At 38.7% G+C, this 24,506-nt stretch overlaps 1 protein-coding gene across 1 annotated transcript in view; it reads right to left on the reverse strand.

The window, feature by feature from the left end:
- Window positions 1-370: 370 nt before the first annotated feature.
- Brinp1 (BMP/retinoic acid inducible neural specific 1) overlaps window positions 371-24,506 on the reverse strand; it is a 192,757-nt gene continuing 168,621 nt past the window's right edge. The window contains exon 8 of the mRNA XM_021161100.2: window positions 371-2,000. Coding sequence (XP_021016759.1) covers window positions 863-2,000 — 1,138 coding nt within the window. The 3' untranslated portion in view covers window positions 371-862. The remainder of the gene's footprint in view (window positions 2,001-24,506) is intronic.

The raw sequence follows: 24,506 nt of genomic DNA on the forward strand, positions 1-24,506 counted from the left end.
AAACACCAAAGTGTTCAGAGTGCTGAGGAAGAATATGTATTGACAAGGGCATAGGACATACAGAGTCAAACTCTTATGGGGCATTTATTATCGGGGTATTCATGAGCATGCTGCTTCCCTTTGACCCTAGTTTATAAACTAAGGAGTTTAAAGAGCTAATATCTAAGTTTATTGACTGTTCTATAATTGGGTCAGTTTGTGTTCTTCCAACCCCACCTATGGATCATTTTCCTTTAGTGTCAGTTTATTGAGATGTAAAGAAGCCATATGGGTAAGTTTGCAGTGTTGTTGCACCCACCCCACCCTACCCCCATCCCCAGCAGAGCGTCAAAAGAAGCACAAAGAATTAAGCATAAAGAGGAAAGAAATCTTAACCGAAGAAATATCTTCTTTATCTACGTCCATTTCCTCTCACAAGGAAAAATGGCAGTGTCAGAGGTACATTACATATATCTCTTTCTCTCTCTTTTAGTGTTTAATCTTAGCACCTGCACAGCAGAGGTCTTTACAATTCATTGCATATGCTCTCCCCTTCTCCCCCCCATCACACAGCACCTGAGGCCAAAGAAGCCACCAACTCAAAGCTTCACACAATTCTGAGACCCTTCTTCATGACAGAATATAGAAGTAAGAGACATGCCCCACGGTTTTATACAGTCGCTAGAACACGTTAGCTTCCAACAAGTGAAGTTTTTTTCCTCCTTTCCTTTGAATACTAATTACATTTTACAAATTTGTGTATGTGTTTGTGTGTGTGTGTCTGTCTGTCTGTGTATGTATGTATGTGTATGTTTTCTTTTGTTTTGCTTTGTTTTGTTCTGTTGTATTTGCACAACAGAAGTCCATGGCAAAGGGTCCCGGGTTAGCAGAGTTTGGCTGTCATCTGGTCAGACTGTTTGAGGATCTCAGTGTTGTAGAGGTCCAAGGCATGGTTCACCCTGATAATCTCACTGTTGGTCAGCTTCAGGCGGTGCTTCAGCATACAGGAAAACAAGTCCAGCTGGGGTTTTCCTGGGGCCACAGGAGGGGCCAGGCGGTTGATTCGGTCCCGAATGTCCAACATGAGAAGCATCACGGATGAGGAGGAATAGAACTGACCACCCTGTGTATAGGATTGATTCACCTGTTGCACGGCACTTCGTAGGAGGTCAGCATTGAACCTCAGGCTGTACCCGAACACCTGTACATCAGAGATCTTGATGTAGAACTGCCTTTTGGAGGGATCCGACAGGTCCACCGGGCCCTGGCCAGTCTCATTGCGTAGGGTGGGTAGCCGAGTCCGACTACGTAGGTAGATATGGACAGTCTCGAAAAAAGTTTTCCACCGATTGCCCAGCAAGAGAGTCCAATTGTAGCATTGGCTGTTTTGCAGACGGATCTTCTCCCAACGAGGGTAGCCAAATTCCCCAAAGGGCATGTTCCAGCCTTCTGAATGGCTCCCACTGAAGGGATTGACATAGACAAAGAACATAGGGTCCAGGCTGCTGTTGCGCATCTGGCAGATACGCATGGACATGCCGATCACCATGTGGATAAAGTCCATGCGATTCTTGTTGCTTTTGAGAGTGAGGGACATGCGCTTGCGCCACCGAGGGTCAAAGAATGTATCCAGGCGAATCTCATTGCTGATGAAGGTAGTATGGACATAGAGGCGTGAATCCATCTTCTGCAACAGGTATTTCAGTTCCAAGTCCTGGAAGTCCAGGTCGGTCTCAAAGCTGATGAACTGCTCACTCCGCTCAGAGTCCACGTTTTGTGGTTCACAACGGCCTCTATACAACTTGTAGCCCTTATTGCAAGAGCCACAGAGTGAGATGTTGGCCAGGCTGCACATGGCACAGCTGTTGTTCCCACCTATGATACATGGGATAGGGCGCTGGCACAGTGTGGTGCTACCATGGCACACACAACTCCTCTGGCTTTCCAGGAAGGTTCCCCAGAACCCATTCTCATTGCAGTAGAGAAGTGACTGGACCCTTGCAAGCCACTGTTGAATTGTCCTGTGAAAAAGAAGGAAAATGGAAAATGTTAGTGCCCATTAATCGGAATGTGAGGTACCTCATACAACCGGCCATGCAAGTTGGAGCCTCCCAAAGAAAGAAAAGGGGAGATTAGATTTTTCTTTTAGTAAAATGCTTGCAATGCAAGTATGAGGACCTAAATTTAATTCCCAATATGCATGTAGACAAAGTAGGCAAGGTGGCTCACATGTATAATTGCAGGTTTTGGAGGGCAGAGACAGAAGGATCCCTAAGACTCACTAGCAAGCCAGTCTACTCTAATTGGTAAGTCCTAGGAAGAAACAGATTAAAATATAAAAGAATGTAGAGTGAATATATATTAATAAATACATTGCCATTCTGCATAATGTCTTAAAGCTATTGTATCACATTGTACTTTACACATCTAACATTCTTTGTGAATATCTATAAAAAGGAGGCATTTTACTAATTATTAGGATATTCATCTATCTCTAATTATTCCATTATACAATAGGCACTGAGAAATCTGTTTTAGGGAATAAAGTTTCTGAGCACAAATACACTTTCTGGAGAGAACAAATCATGGAAAGTCTCACATGGGCAAGATTTGTGACCCTCTATGTATTCTCCCTCCCTTCCTTCCTTCCTTTCTTTCTTCCTTTCTCTTTCTTTCTTTCTTTCTTTCTTTCTTTCTTTCTTTCTTTCTTTCTTTCTTTCTTTCATCTTGTTTTTAATTTGTATTTTTATGTCAACATCAGAGGATTCCACACCTTCTACTGATGAAGATATGGCATGTTCAACCCTGTCAACAGAAATAAGCTTCATTCCATCACAATCATTGCATCATAGAAGTCATGTAGTACTTCTATATGGATCATATGATATGATTCTCACCGTGGCTTTTCATAATATGCAATAACAATATAAGTTCTTCAGTTGTCCAGAATTCTAAATTCTCAATCATATGGCATTTCTATTACAAACTGTGTTTCTAAAACCCTTCCACATTGTCTATCCATGATGTGAATGATGCCAGTGTCTGTACCCAGGTTCCAGGCAATAAAACATTTTAATGAAGACAGATCCATGAACCAATAAGAAGCAGAAGAAGAATAAAAAATATGTAAATCTGTCAGCCCAGAGGCCTTTCATTTTTCCATGTTTCTTTGGAGGTTACCTCCTCGCTGTCCTCCATGCTACAAACAGTCCTGCATATCTGTCCACCAGTCTTTACTATGCACAGGGATTTTTATGCCCAGTTTCTCACTTGAGCCTACCAAAAACACCCAGAAAATGACTTGAGATTTAGGCTTCACCAGTTTTATCCACACCAGTGGATAAAACTCTGTTCTTGAACAGGGTTGACAGTGGGCAATTTCCTTAGCTTCCCCACTCACTCCTCCTACCAATCCTTACAGGATTGTTATAAGGATTATACAATTTTTTTGTGTGAAGTATACCTATAAATTTGGTAGGCATTAAGGACTTAGTAAAATTCAGCTCTTGTTCTTCTTGCAAAAGGATGGTCAGGTTTATTTTATAAGCATGAGTACAGAATCTCCAAGGCAAACTGATGGACCATATGGCCCTCAAGAAGAGAAGTCTCCTGACACATCAACTTTTCTTTGGGCATTATCTATCAGCCCAAATTTTTAAAACAGTCTTAAATAAAATGTACTAGGACCCCATGCAAGATTTGTGATGTCACAGATGATTGGTGATGATGATGATGACAGAGCTCATAGTCATGATCTTTCAGCACTATAAGAATGAGAAAAGGATCTCATTTCCACCACACATCCTGTGGTGGCATGTGCTAGTCAACTGTCTGTTGCAGCAATTCTCTTGACATACAATCACAAAATCAAAAACCCCTAAAGTCAGTGGGGAGATAAGACAGTCTAAGGTGATGAGCACGGATATTGTTGGCTCAAGTAGAACTAAGTCAGGGAGAAAAAAAAAAAAAAAACAACAAAAATCAAACCTATCCTGGAACAGGGAATGAGTCATTACATCTCTTAAATCCTTGGTACTCTTTGCTAAAATGGGGATAATAAGGTCTGTCTCAAGAGGCTGGCGCAGGGATGCTGAGAAGATATATTTAAACTGCGGAGAGAAGTCTAGGATACAGCAATTATAAAAAAGAAAAAAAATGTAAGAGTACACAGTGCTCATATCTCAGAGAGTAAGCTCTTCCTTTGAAGGTTCTGAGTACTCTCTTGAATGCTCTGAAGTCTAAAAGAAGCCATTTTGTTGTAGTCATTTGAAAATGGATACTGTTGAAATGGCTGCCTAGCTGACTTGGGATTTAAATGAGTTACTTATCAGCTGAGAAAAATGGTGGAATAATTAGCTTCTTGAAACTGTCTACCTGTTTAATCCACAAAACCACCCCCTCCATCTGGTAAAAAAACAAAACAAACAAACAAACAAAAGACCTCCCAGAAAACACCCCAAGGCATTGTGCTGTTTGTCTCATCCCTAGTTTCTCCTCCAGCCTCTCAGGTTTAGCAGGCAGGGCAGGGCGGCAGGGCATTTCTTCCCTCAGAACGTAGCACACAACCTAGCTAGCTTTATAAATGTTTGCCGAATGAATGAACGAAGAATATTAATATTTTCCTTCTTACATTTTATTAACAAAAAGGGGGAAAAAGAAAAAGGAAAACAAACTTTTCCCTTCCCCTCAGGACAGCAGTATTAGTTTTCCATACCATCCACCCACACAGCCGCAGGCCTCCCTGGTCTCTGCTTCGTGAGACCAATCCTATTACAGCCTGGAGAACAGCAGGCCCAGCTTTCAGGAAACGGAGCAAGAATCATAATGAGCTGTGTGGCTCCCACCTCCCAAATCAGAACATTGACTGAATATTGGGGTATGAGTCATCTGATATTTTTTGTGAGCTGCAGGGGCCCTCCACGCGGCTGCGATTGCGTGGTTACATCTGACAAGAGCTCTATTTCAAAAATGCCTCTTTCAAATGGCCCACACTTGCCCCTGTCACTCCCTCTCCAAGTGACAGCACAGTACCCCATTTAGAGTGCTTCTGTTCCCATCTGCAAGGCATTCTATAACCCCGTAGAGCGCCCCCTTTCTCGTGTCTCATCTTTGGGACCCTTTGTCAGGACCACAGCCCCCACTCCTCCTGTCAATGCTTCATTGTGGCGGCACTCTCAGAATCCTCAGTGGGGGAAATAAAAAGATGAAAGTTCCTGGTGATGCTGCTACAAGCAAGGGGGCTGCTGGGGAATTAGGATTCCAGCCTTGTCAGGCAGGAGGGACTGGGGACAGAGGCCCTCTGAGACACATTAGCAGGCTGCATGGCACCTGCATCTCCTGAGCTCAGAATAATTGTGAGGTTGTGGGCTGTATCAAAGGGGGCATTAATGGTAGAGCATAAGGAGTCAGAGGGAAGTGGTGTGAAGGAGGGGTGTAAGGAGTGCAAGGCCCAGGAAAGAGGAAACAGAGAGGAAAGGTGGGGTGACAGAGAGGAGAAGGGGACTTCATGTTGGAGATGGTGGACAGAAGGGCACATGGAAGCTACAGGCATAATGTGTTATGCCACAGCCAATGGGTCGAATAGAAACAGGTTTAGGAGAGGTTAAATTATCAGTTACAAGATTCAGAGAATGTGGACAAGGAAGAGACCTTAGGCTTGGGCACGGATTAGTAATCTATTCTTTTCCTTTTCTATAAAAGCAAGAGCATGAGATAGATAGATAGATAGACAGAGAGAGAGAGAGACCGAGACAGAGACAGAGAGAGAGACTGAGACAGACAGAGACAGAGACAGACAGAGACAGAGACAGAGAGAGCAGCGTTATCAGTGATTATTAACTCCCACTTTCACTGAGCATCCTGTTGCTTTTTAGTCCTTCATTTGAAAAGACCAAAATGTGAAAGATAAGCTCAGCCCATTTGAAGCGTATTTACTGATTTTTGGTTTTTTGATACAGGCAACTTTCAACATCAGCTTTATTTAATCCAAATAATCTCCCAGACCTTCTCCATCTCCACCCAGTGATTTGAATAATAAAAAAGGTCACTGAAGGTGGAATCCTAAACCAATGGAGGGATTTCTATGCTTTACCATAGAAATATCATCTAGATGGTGATAGGAGGTATTCAGGTGCACCGTTCCCCTGAGTGTCACCTGTCATCACAGTGGTGTGACAGAAGAGGACTTGAGAGATGAAATAGCATACCATTCAAATACTAACCTTGTGCATCAGCTGTGGGTACACTTTGTGCTATAAACCATAATCTGCTATTAAAACAATAAGGAGCACAAACAGGAAGAAGTTGCCATAAGAAGATAAACAAATGGAACACATGGGGAAATACAGAGTTTGATCATGTAAGAATCTATTACCACATTCCTTGCTTCCTCTGAACCTTTCAAGGTCTCTCTTTTCCATTTAGAGATAATTGGGCCTCTCTGATGAATGCGCAGGGAGAGGATGGGCACCAGCGGTAGGAGGGACTGTGATCTATAAATACCATTCCTCAGGCTAGCTAGTGACAGCTGTCTCAACTTTGGCGACAGGGAAATAGCTTAATAGGCCAGTTCTGCACGGGAGGGTCTCACAGTGTTCACACAGACCCACTGTTATGTGGTGAGTATGAGGCAGTAAGAACCATGCTTTAAAATGCTTTTCTGTGTTTCTGGGGGTGAAGCTACAGCATCTTCCATTTGCAGCCAAATCAGCATCTTTCTGTTGAATGAGATACTCAGTTCATTCTGTTGGGGGTTGGAATGAAGGGAGGGAAGGTGAGAACTGGAGGGAGAGGAGGTAAGAGATAGAGAGCGAGAGATAAAAGACTAAAGAAGAGGGCAGGAAGCTGCACGTTCTCTTCTAAAGTGGAAAAAAAAAACTGGTACTTGATCTATTAGCACTCACAGTGGCTTCAGATAAACTAGGTTGGACCACAAAAGCAGAGACATTTTAATAAAAGCCATTCAAATTAAAAGCCCATCTTTCTCATGTTTAGAACTGAATGCCACGGCCCCCACGTTGGTGAGATGGACAGTAAACACTCTGTAGTACCTCCTAGGTCAAGGCAGCTATCTCTTCATCCTCACATCACTGACGTGCTGTAGGATTTGGATCTGATTTCCATGTCAGTGATAAGGGTTTTGAAGCCAGAGAAGGACTGTCACTCATTCATGGTCACACAGCATAGACATGGCCAGAGTTCAAGATTTCTAAATATAATCTCTCAATGATCACAGTATATATCGCTTGCCCTCTAAACCCCAGAGCGGATATAAACCACTCTCAGAACCCTGGAGACATCTCAGCTGCTTCCCTGCGGGTCCTGTCTTTGCCACAGCCAGGATGCTCTGGCAACCTGACAGGTCTCCCAGAGACACAGCATGAGTCCCTTGTCATTTGGAGGACAGAGGCTTTGCCTCCCAGGGCTTCCCATCCGTTGTTTAAAGGCTCACATCTCCCATTCTGAACCATCAGGCTGGGGAGCCCTGGCTGGGATTCCTAATTCAAGCAACCTCCCTGCTGATTTTAATTGGAGGTTTTGCCTAAGCTGGGAATGCGGTGCCTGGCCTGTGGCATTTTAGGGAAGATCATACAAATCTAGTGCCAACAGAATGTTACAGGGGACAGGGGAAGAAATCTAGGCTAAAATACAAAACTATAACCCGTAAGGTCTATTTGTTCAATAAAAGTGTGTTTCTTAAAGAACAGAAGAAATGAACAAAGAATAAAGTGGAATTTCAAATTACTCTTTTATTTATGCCCATGTGTGTCTTTTTAGATGTTTCTTTGACATTGTAATTGGTGTCTAGGTAAATTTTCATTGCTCCAGAGAAGTGTATATTTTGCAGAAGATAGGCTAAAACTGGGAGACAAGCACTTACTCCTCGTGTCGGGTATGCACTCTTCTTTATGGATTTTGAATGTGTGTATGCTTGTATGTATGACTGTTTGTGCATATGAATGTGCATGCATATGTATGCTTGGGTGAGTGTGCAGTTTTGTGTGTTTGTGTGTCTGTGTGTGTGTGTGTGTGTGTGTGTGTCCAGCTATACTTCTGCAAGACCATAAAGAATAGTGCTCTTCAAACCTACAGATGTCTGTAGGGTCAGATGCCTGGAGTATTGGTTCATGGCTTTGCCATCTCAATTATAAATAGCCATCAGGTCCACTCTGCTTATCAGTTTCCCTGGACAAATATTTACCTTTTAATCATTGCCCTATTTAAGCTCCTTCTATAGCCTTAACAGCCTGTGTGTCCTCAGTTCTTCACATGAGGCCAGAGCCTCATTGAATAGAGCATATCAGTGGCAAAGTAATGACCAAAAGGAGAGTTTTACAGTCTCATTCCATGCTGAGGACATTTTGTAGTTGGAAGCGTGGAGTGAAGATGGTAAATATGCTTGCAGGGGGCAGGGGTGAGGGTGAAAGGAGAAAGAGGGCAAGCTAGCTGCAAAGGAAGAATCCAACCTGGCCTTTCAAATTAGGTTGTCAGCAGCTTAATTGGGGAGGATTATGAAACAATTTTTGCAATTACACTGTTCTGTGTCTGGAAGGAGGTGACAGGCAACATCAGCTGCATATTCAAATTCTGAGTTTTGCTTTGGGGCATAGAAGTACTGAAGACAGATGATAGAAGGAGCAAGAGCAGCTCAGAGATGAAAGAAGGACTAAAAGCAGCAGGTGCTCCCATGTGGATGCTGTCAGCGTTGGTTATTTGTCCTGAGCAGCACATATGCAGCACAATAAAAGCCTATGAAAGAAAAAAAGTGCAAACCAGAGCTTAGTGGCCTGCTGTAACCTTGAAATGAGACAGTGATCATGTAGGTCGATGCTCTGGGTGATCACAGAGTTGAAATAAGTTAATGAAGAAATGTACTTTGCACTAAGTGTATTTGACCTTGGATATTTGTCCTTGAATGAGTCACTTGAGCTCTCTGACAATCATTCTTCCTTCTTCCTCTTATTCTTCCTTCATTCATATACATTCTTGCACCCAGTGTTTTAGTCTCTCTCTCTCTCTCTCTCTCTCTCTCTCTGTGTGTGTGTGTGTGTGTGTGTGGGTGTGTATGTGTGTGTGTGGGGGGGTGTTTATACCTACATAAGGTACCATGCACATGGAAGCCATAGACTACCCAATATGTTCTCAAAAGCCCACACCTTGTATTCTGTGACAGGGTCTTCCACTGGGATCCAAAAGCTCACTGATGAGTCTAGGCTTGCCAGCCATTTGGCTGTCAGGATCTACCATTTCTCTGTTTTCTTAGTGGTGGGATTACAGCAAGAATTAATAATGCAGGGTTTGTGTTTATGTGGATGCTAGTGATGCAACCCTCTTACCAGATAAGCATTTTACCAATTGAGCCACCCTTCCAACCCATGAATCTCAGTTTTCTTCTCTGCCAAATGAACATTAAAATTACTTTGCACTTTATCTTAAGAGCTGAGTTAAAAATGAAAAGCTTCTGAGAATTTTCAGTGAAAGGAAGTTAGAATGATTAGCCATTATCATTGTTGAGGGTAAATGTCCCAGGTTAAAAAAAAAATTCTGTTACTAAAGCAGCACAAATGATTGTAGTCTAATATTCTAGTTTAACTGTTTGCTCATTTTCCACAGTTCTAATGAACCTTGCCACTAGAATGCTTGCATAAGAAAGATCTAGACTAGATGTGGGTATTGTACTCAAAGGGGAAAAATAATGGTATTGAATCCTAATGAGTACATTATTTAACCTTGAACTAATCGCTTGTCCTTTTTAAGCGTCTGTTGTCACCAGTACAGAATAGAATAATAGTGCACTCTTTGCAAGGTCATTCTGAGCATCAGATAAGAGAATGTATAGAAGATTCAGACTTACAGTAGGTGCACAAGATCTCTTAGGAAAACAGTGATTGTGTTCCTCTTGAGTTCACATGTTAAATGGTTCCTTTGAAATCAGTAATTACAGACTGAAAACTACAAGGGAGGAAAAATTCAACAAGTACTGGTAGGTCAGTTAACTGCTGATATTAAACAATGAAATTTTGAGAGGAACTGCTTCTACTCCTCCAAGTTAAATCAAATGATGGAAGATGTATGAAAAGTGAACAGCAACAAGGACTAAACAATTCAACAAAAGGGAAGGCAACTGTCTTCATGGTATCGGTGTAAGAAGATATCTCTTTAGAGCAGTTACTACACAAGAAAAATATTGGCTAATAGAAACATACTAAGATTAAACAATACCCAGCCAAAAAAAAGAGAAGAAAACAGAATTAGAGACAGCAAAATACATTAATGCATCTCCAGCTAACAAAAGATTGCATTCATAATTCAAACCATGGTCAGATTATTTGTGTCCCCAAATGAGTCAACTGACAGCTCAATTTTCAAAGACATACTGTTGGGAGGACGGAGCTTTAAGGTGATGGGTCCATGCGAATGCAGTTCTCATGCATGAAATTGATGTTGTTAAACATAGGAAGACCTGTGAAATCTTCTATTATGAGAATACAGTTACAAGGATCAGAAAGTCTTCCTTAGACATTTGTGAGAATTTCTTGGTCTTAGATTTCTAGGCCTCCAGAACACAGAGATTTAGTTGCTTATGAGCAATGCAGGCTATGGCATTTTATAGAATTTTGAATGGATTAAGACACCACATAAAGTCCTATAACTCAGTAAGAACAAGCCACAAGCAAAAATGGAGCATGGGCAAATGATAGAAGCAGACAGTTCATTTTACAAAGTGGTTATTTAAAAAGCTAATAATCCCGTGAATCTCTACTTTTGTTCATCATTAAGATGATATAAGCTAAAATTCCAATGATATACAACTTCAGATGAACAGATCAGAGAAAATTTAAATTGACCAAAGGAAAGTGCTAAATATTGCAAAGGTATATAGCAAATGCAACTTCCTTCTGCAGGACAGGAAAGAAATACATTCTAACAAGAAGAGAAAAGGAAACAGTCTGCTTGAATATTTAGCAAAACGTATATATTAGCATATGTGTGGCAGCAATTCTATCCTATGTGGTAAACAACAACAACAACAACAATAACACAAGTACCCTAACAGGCATGCATTAACATTGCTTCAGTATTCATTGCAGCCCAAACCTGGAGATCATGTAAAAATTTATCAGCACCAAAATAGCACACAGCTTGGAATATCCTGGGGGTTGAGTCAACCACAGTACCACAAAGCAAAAAAATGGTACATATATATTTTTTAAAGTTAAAAGGTACGAAACCCCGAAGAAGAGTTTGTGCTAATTTTAAAAGGCAGAACTGGGCCAATGAGATGGCTCAGAAGTTAAAGGTGCACGACCCTATCCTTAATAACCTGAACTCAAGCCCTGAAACTCATGTTAGAAGGTGGTACCCTGACCTCCACTTGTGCACAGTTGCAATCACACTTGCATACTTACAAATTATTGTGTCAATTAGTAAATTAATTATACTAATTAGCTAATTCATATTTTAGATGAAACAGAGTAGATCTATAGTAAATATGCCCACAAAAGACAGTGGTAGACATGGGGTATCTTAATGAAGATATGACCCAATGTACTTATAGGTATATATAGATGAGATGGCATTAGAGATAGACAGATATTTGTCTATATGTGCTGATAGATAGAGCCCTATATGTGTGTATATGTACATATATCCATACAAATGTATGTTTATATTTTTATTTTTAAAATTAAAACAAAATTAAATCATAATCTGTACTCCTCCACCTTGCTCCCTCAGGAAATCATGACTTCTTTTTTCTTTAATTGTTATTGTTTCATAAACACACACACACACACACAGAACCCTCACTCTATTTATTGCTGTTTGTATGTATATGGATGCAGTTCTTCCTGGTTGGTCTATGATAATTTTTAATTCTTCTCTTTCTCTCTCTCTCTCTCTCTCTCTCTCTCTCTCTCTCTCTCTCTCTCTCTCTCTCTCTCTCTCTCTCTCTGTGTATACATACTTGTGCGCATGCATATGTCACAACCATTATTGCTGGAGTCAGAGGTGGAGGGGAGTCATGCACTTACATGGTTTGACCTTTCTGTAAAGATACAATAATTTTGTAAGACATTTGCCAAATAGCTCCTTCAAAACATCCACATTTGCCAAATAGCTCCTTTAAAATATTCAGAACAATAGCATTTAGTAGACAGTACCTACACTAGGTTTATATGACCATCAAACCTTTCAGGTCTTTTGTTTATCTGCTTAATACTTATCTTTGATCTTGATAAGTTGTGTCTCTCCTTTGCTGGATAAAGGAAGGATTACAAATGTCATTTTAACATTACAAACACCTGAGGTTCAAAAGAAGAGAAGAGATGGCTTAATGGTCATGATTTACTTGTCACAGAACTGAGGCTAAAACTCACCCATGTGCAGACTAGAAAAATGTTTCGATGTGGAAGCAACATGGGAAGATATTACTGAAGGAAGATTAAAAACAAAACAAAAGAAAGACCTATCCACAAAGATTGTGAGAACTCAGTTCTATTTCTGACTCAATCCCTCGAGCCTCTAGGTTCTAATCCAAATAAAAAGCAACTTCCGAGCCTCAGGAAAAGGAGAGACAAAGAAAAAGAAGAAACAAAAAACAATATAAAGCAACTGGAAATACTTATTTTCTTGTCTTACGTCAGGGAAGTGAGTCAACTGCCCTATTAGCTACAAATACAGAAAGACAAACATTGGTGGAAATGGAGATGTCTCTACCAATCTTGGGCTTGATAAACCCTGCACAGTGCTGCAAATGAGCTTCAGGCCTGCATCTTCCAGCCCCTTTCTAATTGTACTCCCTTGGGTTACCAGAGTGTTGGAACGCATTGCCATTTTTTTATTCCATAAATAGATAAGAAATACCCAAAATACTCCTAGCTCAAAGCTTCATTGCCACATAGTTGGGAAGAAATTCTTAGGCTCCAGTGATTGACAGACAGCTGCCCCGGGCTGTGCTGCATTTATTTGTGGACTTGAACCTCTTATTTAATAAGACAGTTTAATACACACTCAGAATAAGTCATTGTCACCGAAACTATAACCTTCAACACACACACACACACACACATGCACGTGCATTCACACACACTTACTTGTGCACAAGAAAATGAGTAGTCAAGATCTATTAAGTAGCATTTTTTTGTTTTGCCTTTTTGTTTGTTTTATTTTGTTTTGTTTTGTGAGTGGAACTGCTGATGAAACTATACGGGCAGAACATCAAAACCACGAATATAAATAAATGATGCTTGGGCAAGATCTGAACCATGAAATAGATGGAAAACTAAGGCTAGAAACATTAGGTGATTTTCTTGAGCTTATACAAATTGTAACTGGAAATCTACAACTCAAATCTTCCCCTCAAGACAGAATTTGCACATTGCCCAAAATAACACTGTTAATCTTCCTTTAAGCTTTCTCCAGAGGAACCGTCACTCTACCTAGATTATTGTGCATTCAAGAGAGGAAATAATCTTATTGTTAGGAGACTGCTGGACATTGGCCCTAAAGACACTAATTTTAGGAGCCAGGAAATAGCATTTTGAGCCCCTCCTCCCGCTCAGGATAGGAGTTTATAAGACTTCAAATACTTCATGCCTTTCTAACAGGAGTCCAGTGATTATTTTCTATGGTATTCATTCAGTTGTAGAATGTATATTTGGGGATTTTTTTTTCATAATTAGGATGCTTAACCACTTCCAAAATGTACTCTCCCTCTTCTGGTACCCACACTGCATATACACCCACAGAAGATGAAAATTAGATGGCAGCTTATGGGAAATTATCCCCTATAATCATCCTCTAGGAAAACCAATAAAGGAAAACAACAATAATTAAAACAAACAGCAAACCATATACCTCAGAGAAGCATTTAGCAGTAGCTTTAAATATTAAAATAAACTCACTAAAATAATTTTGAGTAACTAAGTTTAAAGGTCAATTTTATGTTATGAAATGTTTCCTCACAGGGTCTATAAGGCGTGTGCTTCCTTCTCTTGTAACATGGATTGTTCTAGAAAAATAAAGCAATATAGACCATGTTCTGTACGTATACTTCCTATAGAGACAGAATACTGGTTTTCTTCCGGAATCTTGGTAGATCCCACTACTTCTTTTATTAATAAAATAGGGTAGAAAAGATACACCCTTTTTATGCACCTAGACCTGAAGCAGCGAGCACATATCATCTCCTGTTCGTTGGAAAAATACCTCTTGATTATCAGAGACCCATCTGAACAAACAGGCCATGCAGATGAAGAAGAACATGGAGAGAAACCAAAGATGAATAGTTGATCAATGGAACACAGTCTTTTGACCACCTCTACATATGAACTATTGGGGTCTTCTTAGAATCTCTATGTCAGGACATCTACTAGTTGTACACAACTGAGTAGCTACAGCTTACTACAGGGAGAACACAATATCTTTGATAATACAGGCTTGAATGTCTAACAACAGATCATGAGCTTAGACAGTGATTCTTGTTTTAAGACTCTAATTATGGGTCAGTTTGTTACAGAAAAATAAGTATTCTGAACAGCATATATGCTATGCACTCAAAAGAAAACTCAATATATCCTTTCTCTATTTGATTGTGAGCTGGTTAATATTCCTACATGAGGGAGAAATCTAAATATGCCTCCTTAGTCCCCCTTGTTTTTCAATATCCAATCTCCTACCACTGTCAATATGATAGGTGGTTGCTTCAGTAATCACACGCACATACACACACACACATGTGTGTGTATATACACATACACAATATATATATATATATATATATATATATATATATATATATATCATTAGGATATATATATCCTAATGATGAGGAGTTTACCTGGCAGTCTCTATTCTAATTAGTTGTGTTGATTAAGATAAAATACTTTCTAAGTCAGAATCATCTGAAACTATGTAAAACATGCTACTCATGCCTTTGAAGAGGGATGGACAGTGTCAAATAACAAATATGTTTGCAAGTAACAAATGTGATGTTGGAGTGTATCATAGCCAGAAAACAACAAGGGAGTGATAACTTGGGTCCTACAACTGCATATAACAGGAAGGAACTTAGATGTGTATTCTTCCCCATGGATTTTAATAGGTAGTGGCATACTCTGGCCAATTCTTAAATTTTTATCCATGAGAAATAAGCGCTTCTAACTTTATCACAATCACACTCAAACCCATGAACACTGTAAGATCGTGCATCTATCATTTCAGCTTCTATATTTGTGGTAATTTATCATAAAGCAATTACAAGCTAATTCACTTATACTCTGATCATGACATTTCTCTATTCTATTTTCTTATATCCTTTAATAAAGTGAGTGTGTTTCAGTTAGATCTTCTAGATTTCCTTCCAGAAAGAATATACAGATTTATAATTTGTGGTCATTTAGTCCTTTGAATGTCATTAAATATGCTAGATTTCAAGTAGCTCCGAATAAGGGCATCTACTATCTTCTTCATCCTTTCAGTGCTTCATGTATAAAGTCTATGCTGTCTCACTTTAGCAAATATTCACTAAAGATCTCCTGAATGACGGACTAGATGTAGCAATAAATGAAGCTGCATTATAAACACAAATATAAATCATTGGGGACAAGTTCAGTGGACCAGACCCATGCAAGATTACCATTGGAGGTGACATATGCCATAATCATGAGCAAGTCAGAAAATGAAGTCAAATATTTCTTTCACTATAAGAGAAATTTTTTTTCACTATAAGAGAATAATAAACTAGTTCTTACTTTTCAACAAGTTATTGTAAGGAATAGATACAACCATCAATATACGGAGCCCTTTACAAACTTGAAAACAACCTATATTGGAGGGCTTTGTCTTTGAAATAGATCTTTCTTCAAGATTTGGAATGTCCACAAATTAATTCAGCTAAATTTACTCCAAAATTATACTAGAGATGGGGCACCTTCCTGTTGTCAAATTAGCAGCTGCAAGTTGGATGTTATGCTTCCTCTCAGTTGAGATGCTAGGTGAGCAATACAATGCATTAGCAACTGCTTCTGCAGAAGGGTTTGGAATTTTCTGTTTCAGAAAGACTATCTGAAGAATGAGAAGCTCTCCAGACAAGAGAGGAAACCACAGACTTTGACAGCCAGGAAAATTGACAGGCTGGAGGATACTTTTTCTTCTGGATTTAGTTTCTTTGTCTAAGACCATTTTGAGAAATACCTAGATTTTTGTCACTTCTCTGTTTAGTTTATATTTTAATTCTCTAATACGTAAATTTACGGTATCATGGAATCATAGGCATTCCTTCCTGTTTTTCTCCCCTTTCTAATGTCCTGTAGAATTCACTTAGTAATTTTTGTGTCCTCTGAACCAAGTAGATACACTAAGGTGAAACTATATCTGTAGCAATGAGTAGAGTCTTCTTTTTTATTTTTTACTAGATATTTATTAGATATTTTCTTCATTTACATTTTAAATGCTATTCCCTATACCCTCCCCATGCCCTGCTCCCCAACCCACCCACTCCCACTTCCTAGTGTGGCATTTCACTGTACTGGGGCATATAATCTTCACAAGACTAAGGTCTTCTAGTCAAATATGTATGGGACTTTAAAATTAGCCATATCAGTATCACCAAGGACCTAGAATGCATCCCAGATCTATTCAGTCAGATATAACTGGGGTTGATCCAATCATGTATATTGAAATGGTTCTAGGTAAGTGTGTCTCAAATAGCAGTCTAACAAGTGTTAACCATCATATCAACAGAGGGATGGAATATAAATCCTATATTTCCAAAAAGCAGCCTATTGTTTTTGAAAGTTGTTATTAAAGTGACTTCCATTGAATGCTATTAAATCACAATTTCCCTTCAATTTTTCTCACACAATTTCTTTCTACCACCAAAACAATGATATTATAACTCAATGTAAAAACATTTAATGCATATATAACTCCATTCTAGCACAGGGATCTAACAGTAAGGGCAATTGCAGAAAGGGCTAGCATGTATTGACCTTTGTTGTTGTTGTTGTTGTTGTTCACGACCAATATCATCTAAAATCTTGAATCATCCTCACAGTTAACCTCTGAAGGGATTTTTGCCACTATATCATTTTACAGGTGAGAATAGTTAGGATCAAAGGGCAGACAGTTCATAATTTCATAAGAATGAACACAACTGCTTACAAAGCCATGAGCTGAATTAATTTCAAACCGTGACCTCTGAGTTCCCATTTTTGGAAGATACAGTTTACCTGTTCACAAGTAAATAAGTAAATCCTGGTTTCTTAAATAGGAAAACCATTGCTGACACTGGAAGTTGAACTATCATCTGTCAACTTCCATTCAATGTTCAGTAAATGGCGTGTTATCATGTGGCAGGCATGCTACCTGCTGCTGAGGATATATTCACTGATTAAAAGAGAAAAAAAAACATTAAATTCTCTGCCCTCAGAAAAGTTATATTCAAATGGGGGAAATATGTAATGAAGTATACAATTGCAAATGTGATCCTCTTAGAAAGAATGGCATGCAAATTTCTCTAAAGGCATACAATGCAACATTGCAAGCCAGGACATTGGACCAAGTGTTCCTTAGAACCTACACATTAAGGAACGGCAATATCACTTAATCTCTAAAATGTTTACTGAGAAAACCTAAGGTCAAGAGTTCAAATTCTCACAGAATCAATATAAAAATCCAGGTGTGGCAGTGCATGCCTACAATCTCAGATCTGGAAAGACAGGGACAGGAGAATACATGTCTAGTCAAACCACTGAGATACAGGTTCAAAGAAATACCTAACCCCACGAAAATAAGGTGGAGAGTTACAGAAGAAGACATCCAAGGTTGGCTTCTTGCTCTACCCATTACATTCACACTTGTAGCTGTATGTGTTTCCATAAAACATGAATGCATACACACACATACAGCACATATACCCTCCCCACACATGTGCACACATGCACACACACACAGACATACTCAGTTTATTTTAGTTTTCTTAAAGAGTGTGATATCTGGTACATCAACTGTTTTCTAGAGTATGGTCATGCATCTAAGAGTAAAAGAAAATACAAGTTGGATGCTAGAGGTTATAGGGGAAATGACCATAGAAAGTTGTGTTGGTAAGAAGCAAGGATGGATGTTGGAGGAGTTGAGGGATGGGGATAAATATGGTCAACATACAAGATTTAAGATTCTCAAAGAATTAATAAAAAATTTTTAAAAATTACTCATAACATGCTACAAAGAAGGGGTAAGTGTTTCTATCCCCAGTGGGAAAGGCTCTCAGAACAGACTTCTGTACAAATTATTGCCAGAAAACTGATTCTCTCCCTTCTACCACATAAGGTGGTAGAGGGTCTCATTTCACTCAGAATTTTCCTGGCTGTATTGTCTTGGATCTGCTTATATGAGTTGTATCATGATGGCATGGAGATAATAATAAAATAAATCAATGATGTCTAAGTTGCTTTCTCCAGGCTGTGGAAAAACTAATTTGAACTATGTAGCAAAATTTAATATGAGCCAGTTAATAGCAATAAAGACAATTAATTTAAATAAAAACTAAGAAGGATTTGAAGAGTTCATAAAAATTCTAAAGACATTCATTTACACTGTTTGTTATAATTCTAAACAGAATAAACTAATGTGAAAATACTGCATAATTATTAATATGGTTTATGCAAGGATGTTTGCGGAATGTCAGACTGAATATATGAACCCCCTTAAAATGGGTTTGTCTCAATTTCCAAAAGATTGGCAACGACTATACACTAAATGTTAGAATAAAATTGTTCATTATATGAATCATATTTGCATTATAGAACATGTGTATAGATAGCATGTTCTTTCACTCTTTATTCCTTTTCTTTTCCAATTAACAACCTTTGCACTCCATCATGGTCTGGTTAGAGGACTTGCTTTAGTTTTCTTGCCATATGCTAAACATGCCACATTAAATGTTCTATTGCTGGCTTTTGAGGGTCAGAGCATAGGTTTACATTCATAACTACATATAGAAATACTGAGTCAAATTTTCCTCAAAGGTAAATGTCGTTATATCTTGAAGTGTCTGAATCTGTAGGGCTGAGAATCCTAATTTCTATCATTTTCATCATAGGATTACATTTTGCTAGGCTCCTATTTTATCTTATACAACACAAAGACCCACATCTTAGAAGGAGCAATTGTGTCTACATTCCTGCCCTAGGGCAATGTTTCTCATTCTCTGTGGCCCCTGACCTCTTCGGGTGTTGCATATCAGATATTCTGTATATCAGATATTCTGCATATCAGATACTTGCATTACAATTCATAGCAGTAGCAAAATTACAATTATGAAGTACCAGCAAATTAATATTATGATTTGGGTCACAACAACATGACAACTGTATTAAAAAGCAGCATTAGGAAGTTTGGGAATCACTGCTCTTAGGTGCATTATCCTTTGTTTTTGATTATGTTCATATTCCATCTCTGCATTTCTTTACATGTTATATACAGTTGTCATATAATTGGACTGGACTCTGTCGGTACCTTTTTTTATCCTGACTACAGATGAGAAAACAGAGTACATAGGCAGATTCAGAGTCTTCTGAAGGTCACACACCTAATAAATGTCATGGCCTAGACTCTCATTCTAATAAATTAGAAACTAACTTAAGTTCAATAAAATATAAGTCCCCAAAGCTCTTTGTCCCACTTCAGAAGTCTATGGAGATTTTGTCCAGATCAAGGAAGTGCAAAGTTCAGAGAGACAAGTGGGAACCAGTGTGGATATTAAGGGTCATTGGAATTGAGATAATAATTATTCTGGTAGCCAGAATCTTTCCACAGACACCAATTAAACACTGAATGGAATAAAAAGTATGTTAAAAGCTGACAAGGGTTCAGAAGCTAAGGCCCCAGGACTAGAGTCTGAGGCATATGTCTCCAAGAGAATTTTATTTCAACAATGTATAATTACATTGTGCTTGGCTATAGCCTGCACTTCCAGGTCAAGGCCATGTGGATTTCAGGAGTAAAAATAAATCAAAGTCCATGTGTCATTGGGAAATGCAAATAATTATGCTACATACCCTCAATGGATAATCTCGCATTGTTCTGCTTTATTTCACAATATAATCATCTCTAACAATCAAGTAATGGTAGAATGTAAGTCACACTATCATCAAGTACTTACATCTGGGAAGAACATCAGTTCATTTTTGCCAAATCTAATAATAAGCTCTAAAATATGTTTATAGTTATTTACATATGTTTAAAATTATTATTATTATTATTATTATTAATTCTCTTCCTCTAATATTCTCATTATCCTCCTTTCCTTTCTTCTCTTCTTTCTCCTCCTTTTTTTATTTTATTTTTGTTTCCTTTGTCCTCCTCCTTCTCCATTTCATTTGTCCTTATCTGGTTCAACAGGAGTTTGTGCAATATAATAGATTTTGCAAAATTTGCAAGCAGAATGGGTGAAGACAATTTACACTAGCTGCCTTGATTTTACTACAGTCAACTACCAATCTAAGGGACTTAAGTTTAGCTTTTATTTCTTCAGAAATTCTTGAAGTGACTTTGACCAAATGACTTAATTTATTTGGTCTTAAATCTTTCGATGCAAAATGAGGAAAAAAATCATAATCCAAACACATTCAATGAGTTCAGAAAACAAAGAACTCACTGGCACGTTGATGACGTTCAGTTTTGACATCATGATGTCAGTATGTCACCATTCTGAGGGAAACATAATCACTTCATTTTCCAAATGTATATGGTGTGACAGTTTCTATGCTAAGAAGTTCTGAGATGAAGATGGGAAAATATGTTGATAGAGATGCTTGTACATTGCTGGTAGTTTTGTACTGTGCTTGGTATATTATGGTATAATGGTGGACTGTGATTTAACATCCACACAGAAACAGTGCTAAGAAATCATGTGAAATGAGACATGAGGCAGACTTTTCATAGAAACAAGATAACCAGAAGGAACTATCTGACTTGAGATTTGAAAAACAGGTAGAGGCTACAGTATGTGTGTGTGTTTGTGTGTGTGTGTGTGTGTGTGTGTGAGAGAGAGAGAGAGAGAGAGAGAGAGAGACAGAGACAGAGACAGAGACAGAGAGACAGAGAGACAGAGACAGAGATTATATATAAGAGAACTTGTCACAGACTAGTTTTTATCAGATCTGGAGGTCACCTTATAATTCCATTCCTTTCATCAAAATTAGTATTTGTCAAATGGCTTTTAGTGAACTGGGGACAAGGCTAGATCTGCTTCTTAAGTAATAATTCTGATGGCTTCTGGGAGTACAAATTGAAAAGTGATCAGAGTTGATTCTGGGACACTTACTTAAGAGGGTATTCTATATTCAGGCAAAAGCAGATCATAGTTTGAACTACAGGGTACTCATTAAATTTGACTAATTAGCATTATCTGAGAGCAGCTCTGCTCAAAGATTCAATTACTGACCTTCTACCAATATTTCAGAATAGAATGATTACTCTAAGTGTTATTTCTCATAGACGTGGGAAGGACCTCAGAGATAATTAAGCCTCATTGTTTTCAAGTTGTTTTGCCAAAAGAAAAATCACCTTATCTACCCAAAATGAGTTTAATTCAAAATTCCCATAAAGAAAACAACACTGTTTTAGCTAAAAGTGAGTTGCAATTATTTCCTATTCAACCTGTATACCATATAGGACAGTGATGACTTAAGCTCAAGTTCATCATTTATAAAACAGTCTCTTTTATACCCTGCCACATATAGACAATGGTATACTGAGGGCATTGTTATTTTTATCTTTAACTACTCCCCCAAAGACTTACATGATGCTGGTAGACAAGATGGTCACTTAATGGTTCCATGATTGAGAATACAGCATTTCCTGAGAGGCTTTATTTTTCACTTCCCTCCCTTCCTTCCTTCATACATTCATTTTTATTTCACACAACCCCAAACTCTTTCTATCTTCATTTCTGGTTTTTGTCTATATTTCATTGTTTTATTTTATTTAAATTTTTATTAGATATTTTCTTCATTTACATTTCAAATGCTATCCCGAAAGTCCCCTATACCCTCCCCTAGCCCTGCTCCACAACCCACCCACCCCTGCTTCATGGCCCTGGCATTCGCCTGTACTGGGGCATATAATATTTGTAAGGCCAAGGGCCTCTAATCCTATTGATGGCTGACTAGGCCATCCTCTGCTACATATGCAACTAGGGACACAAGCTCTGGGGAGTACTGGTTAGTTCATATTGTTCTTCCTCTTATAGGGTTGCAGATGCCTTCAGCTTCTTGGGTACTTTCTTTAGCTCCTTCATTGGGGACCCTGTGTTCCATCCAATAGATGACTGTGAGCATCCACTTCTGTATTTGCCAAGCACTATACCCAGAAGATGTTCTACCTTCATTTCTTCATGTTCACTTTCTCCCTCTCCCTTTAGCAGTAAGAAGAAAATACCAATACTGAAATCAAATTCTTTATAGATATCTGTGTGTATCTCCCTTCAAGGCTGGATAGAATATATGAGTATTATAAAAGTGTGCATAATCTCCTCCATGACAAAAATATCTACCAACCAACTTTGCATAATCATAATAAAAGAGACCAGAGAGACTTCACTCAGCAGCTGATATGAGCAGAGCTAATGTGTTTCTGCTCCTGAACTGGACATTGTGTCATATATATGAGTTATTTTATTGGTATACACACACAGAGACACACACACACACACACACAGAGAGAGAGAGAGAGAGAGAGAGAGAGAGAGAGAGAGAGAGAGAGAGAGAAACAGAGACAGAGACAGAGATATACACACACATGACTTATTTTTGGGTTTTGGCACTTCAAAATCATGAACGTGGTAACTACTCAGGAGACATTTGTTCCATTATTCTGAATTAAGCCAAGACTCTTTTCAAGCTAAAGAATTTCTGCCTACATCTTGCTTAGGAATTCAGAGCTTGATTCAAAGCTGCACAACAGGAAAGTCACCATAACCCTCATAAGAGTCCTTTTTTTTTTTTTTTTTTTTTTTTTTTAGCCTCAATCATGGGACCAGCACCTATAAACCTTAATCCTTGTCTCCCATAACTCTAATCATGAAAATCTCACCCTGATTTTGATATTGCCACACTGAATCCTGGGTATCCCACCTCAACCCAGATCTCAGTTTGCACAGCACATTTCTTGGATAGCATGGGCTTTTCCTTATCCACACAAGGAACTATTCTATTCAGCCAATTTAGGTAGCCAGCAACATAATTTTAAACCTTTCTTTCAGTGGTGGTATAATCTAAGATATATTAGTTATATCTCTTGGCTTGTCAGTTCTTTTTGTCCATAGACCAACAACACCTACTCCCCAGAGATAGGAGAAGAATAACATGCAAGATGTATCATGCCATTACTACCAGCACTCTGTATTATTGAGTAATAAGGGTCTTATAAGAAATTAATAGGTAAAATGTCAATGTTATTTTTAGTGAGAATTTTGCTTATCAAGTTCACCATTAGTCTTTCCTATGCTTAAAAATCTATAATTCACTAAACACTTGCATGATGTGTGTAATATTACTAGCTTCATATTTTTCTTTTTTTATTATTAGATATTTTCTTCATTTACATTTCAAATGCTATCCCGAAAGTCCCCTATACCTTCCCCAAGCCCTGCTCCCCAACCCACCCACTCCCGCTTTCTGGCCCTGGCATTCCCCTGTACTGGGGCATATAATCTTTGCAAGACCAAGGGCCTCTCCTCCCGGCAAGGCCATCCTCTGCTACATATGCAGCTAGAGACACAAGTTCTGGGGTGTTCTGCTTAGTTCATATTGCTGTTGTTCCTCCTATAGGGTTGGAGACCCCTTTAGCTCCTTGGGTACTTCCTCTAGCTCCTCCATTGTGGGCCTGTGTTCAATCCAATAGATGACTGTGAGCATCCACTTCTAAACAAAAGGGTAGTACCTCATGCCAGAATCACTATCTGGCAATAGTGTTGAGATTTGAACCTAAAGAGTCTGATTCAAAAATATGTGCACATAATGAGTTCTATCATCTGCTACATTATCACCTGCTCATTATATAATTAGTTGTTGTTGTTGTGCATTCCTGTTATCACTGATATTATTGCTGCCATTACTATTAATCTTATTTGCCCTACCTGGTATAGTTATTTTGATCCCCATTGATACTCAATGTCACTGTTTTTTATACTACATAATCCCATGGTACTATGCAGGGGGCTGAGGGGTAGTTATCCCACAACCCAGTAGTAAATTCTCTGAACTATAAGAAAACGAGCACCATTGGTGCAATGGTGGTATCTTTGTTATGGAGATAACTACTTACTTTTTTGATTTGGGCGCTCACTATAAGAGAGACCTATGTTTAATACTATAAACTAACTCTAAAACACACAATTTTAGGAGCATGTAAGAGGATTTCTTATCTCAATTGTCATATCATCAGATATTCCCTAAATATGTATGTTTATATCCATAGACAAATGGTATTTTCATCCTGAAATAGAGAAATATCTTGCAGTG

This window comes from Mus caroli, chromosome 4 (genome assembly GCF_900094665.2).
Source record: "Mus caroli chromosome 4, CAROLI_EIJ_v1.1, whole genome shotgun sequence".
NCBI classification, from domain to species: Eukaryota; Metazoa; Chordata; class Mammalia; order Rodentia; family Muridae; genus Mus; species Mus caroli.